Here is a 2770-nt window from a genome sequence, read left to right as displayed (position 1 = left end):
GTAATAATTATTATATTATTACTTATTAGCTATTCTTTGGACTTTTGATGGTAAAATCGTAGTAGAGAGGGAAGAATACCACTTTTTTCCGCATGTTGTACTCAGTAATTTTTTCAGTAGATTTTATCATGGAAACAGTAGAACAGAAGGTTGAAGGTTAAAACAGTAAATCTACTGTTAAAACAGTAGGTCTGGCAACACTGGCTAAAAAATAATTGGATTAATTTCATGACTAGATTATACTCGCTATTTGGGTTTAATATGACACCATCATACATTCCAATTTTTTTAAATTTTTTATTTTTATTTCATCCACGTGTGTATATTATGCCTGTATCAACATATGTATATATATAGCCATTAACAATAATAAAGTAATATAAATTAAAGTCTGGACCTTATAGCTGCTGATAAGTAGCATATGGCCCCATGTTGTCAAACGGTTCTAATTGCGCGATAAACGGCTGTGTTACCGCGTGTCCAAGAACTTCTTCAGTTTGTCGCTGATTAATGGGCCCCCCTTCTTGCACCTGCGCCAGGTTATCCGGATTCGGGCATAGTGCCGGATTGCGGTCGACCCGACTTGCGTGTGATTCAGGAGGTCCAAATGCACCTCCAGAAGATGTGCCAGCAGAATTGATTTCCGATGTTTCATCCCTTTTTTGGGGCACTACTGGTACCCGAAATTGATATGTCATATCCGGTACATAAGCATGCGGATATGGCGGATGACCTGGTTGACTCAAAAATTGAGTTCTCCCGTACACACATGTAGCACAAGGACATCCTTGCACAAATACATTTTCCCATGCTCGCCAAAAATCCTCAGGTCGATATTGTGGTTGTTGGGGTGATATGCATATTGCACAATCACATGTCGAAAACGGAGTGCCCCCATGACGTACCTTCTCGCCAAGTAGAAGTATGGTATACTCCGTATGTATGATTTGAGTCCATAGGCCGAGTAGAGATTTTGTAATCCCTAATAGTTGTATTGGTACCACTCGATCAAACTCTCCTTGCAGTTCCCACAAGTGGTACAGTGCCAATTTGTATAAATAAAGTTTGGTGTTTATTTCAGTAACACACCTAATATAAAACAAAAAATTCACAATCCATTCCATTTTTGGCACTTTCGCGAAACTTATAGGTTAACTTTACCCAAGTGTTACTTAACGACCGATTTCTAAAATGACACTGTAAATTGTTGTCCTATTCGGGTTTATTTAAACCAATCCGGTAATTAGTCATTATTCATAACTGCGCGTAGCGATGAATCAAATTTGTCTTATCGCTCGCAAATTAGTTGCTTTCTTCACCAAATGCATAAACAACTATATGTTCAAGGTGATTATTACACCGACAACATCATATATTTATCTTTATTCGTTGGTAGGTACCTACATCACAATAACAACATTCAATATTTTTATTTCCATTGCATGTAACCATTTTTTATCTTATAGGGAAAATTAAACTGATATCTGTTCTTGAATTTTAAGAATTTGCGCAATAACAATTCAGACGCAGATAACAGAATAAAATCCTTGGGCCCTGTAAAAATAGGTAAACAGCTCAATATGTGGAGCCGTACATCATAATTGTTACTTTGTTTGAGCATTATGCTTTAATTGCATTTTGCATTTTATGCATTAATCGGTCTGAACTGAACAATGTCTGGTCTCATTGAGATATTATTCCGACCTGGCCAAATCAGCGAATCCCATGGGTTTAAGCATGGTGCACTTATTAACTGTTGGGAAAACATTTCTCTGATAACCTTAACATATGACAAGTTCATCGTCTGGAAGTAATTTGCTAATTTCAGCATCCTGGCTTTCCGGTGGAGAGGGATCTGAATTGTATTTATACGGTTTTCTTATCACATTCTCCACAGTTCGTCCTCCGACCCATACGAGAGTCGTTTTTAGTGCATTTTGTCGTGTGTCATATTTGAAAGTAAGTATAAGTGTTTTTGTTTTTTCCCTTTTATTCATTATCTCCATATAGTTTTTCTTCCAAAGAAAAATTCACTTCGTTTCGCTATCCAATGTTAACAATATTTTCCCTTTCAGATGGAACCTGGAAATGGAGGAGATATTGAAAAGGGCCGGGGCCGCGGTCATCGTTTGATGGCCTTATTGGCCGCCCAGCGGGCTCGAAGAACCGTGGGTGCGGCCACTCTCAAACTGGGGCCAGAAACCGATGCTGGTCCTTCCGCGGCCAGTGAGGTGGAGGCTCCCCCTCAAGTGGCCAGTGAGGTGGAGGCTCCTCCTGGAGTTCAAAACTCCCCCGAAGAACAAAAAACCGAAGAGGAAGGCGGCGTCGACGACTCCCCAACAGTGGTGGCGCCGCGTTTGGCGGTCGAGGCTATTGGCAGTAATGCCAATAGCCTCGACGAATTTTATTTTTTTTTAAATAAAATAAAAATAGAAATAAATATATATCAACCGAAATGCTTGTATTACTTTAGTTGCGGGGTTCCTTCTGGTGTCCATGGGTCATGGTAATGTAAAATTCTGCTTACATGGACTACTTCAGTTTTAGATTTTAGCGAAATGCCCTTTCGTATTTCATAGTCCACATCGGACATTTTTCGATTTATGTAATCTAAGCAGTAATTTTTCACTTTTTCCTACTTTCCTAATAGGGGTGAAAACTTTCACTTGGTCCCCCACTTCAAATTCAACATGGCGGTGTTTACAATCATAACGTAATTTATCTATGTCTTGTCGCCGTTTTATATTTTCAACTGCCAAATTTCTGACTG

General features: G+C 39.1%; 1 protein-coding gene across 1 annotated transcript; it reads left to right on the top strand.

The window, feature by feature from the left end:
- Positions 1-274: 274 nt before the first annotated feature.
- LOC145737332 (uncharacterized) lies at positions 275-2510 on the top strand. The gene is made up of 2 exons (XM_081991970.1): positions 275-1959; positions 2076-2510. The coding sequence occupies exons 1-2, from the start codon at positions 1789-1791 to the stop codon at positions 2508-2510; spliced, it is 606 nt and encodes a 201-aa protein (XP_081848096.1). The 5' UTR covers positions 275-1788.
- The last annotated feature ends 260 nt before the right edge of the window (positions 2511-2770 follow it).

Source organism: Ips typographus, linkage group LG13 (genome assembly GCF_016097725.1).
Source record: "Ips typographus isolate SLU linkage group LG13, UJ_Ityp_2.0, whole genome shotgun sequence".
NCBI lineage: Eukaryota > Metazoa > Arthropoda > Insecta > Coleoptera > Curculionidae > Ips > Ips typographus.
The sequence above is the reverse complement of the archived record's forward strand: the minus strand, read 5'-3'. Positions and strand labels throughout refer to the sequence as shown.

What these genes read in the sequence shown, in the direction of transcription:
- LOC145737332 (XM_081991970.1), top strand. Translation starts at nt 1,789, where the DNA reads ATGACAAGTTCATCGTCTGGAAGTAATTTGCTAATTTCAGCATCCTGG. An exon ending in GTCGTGTGTCATATTTGAAA is followed by an intron (nt 1,960 to 2,075) that starts GTAAGTATAAGT and finishes TTTCCCTTTCAG; the next exon opens with ATGGAACCTGGAAATGGAGG.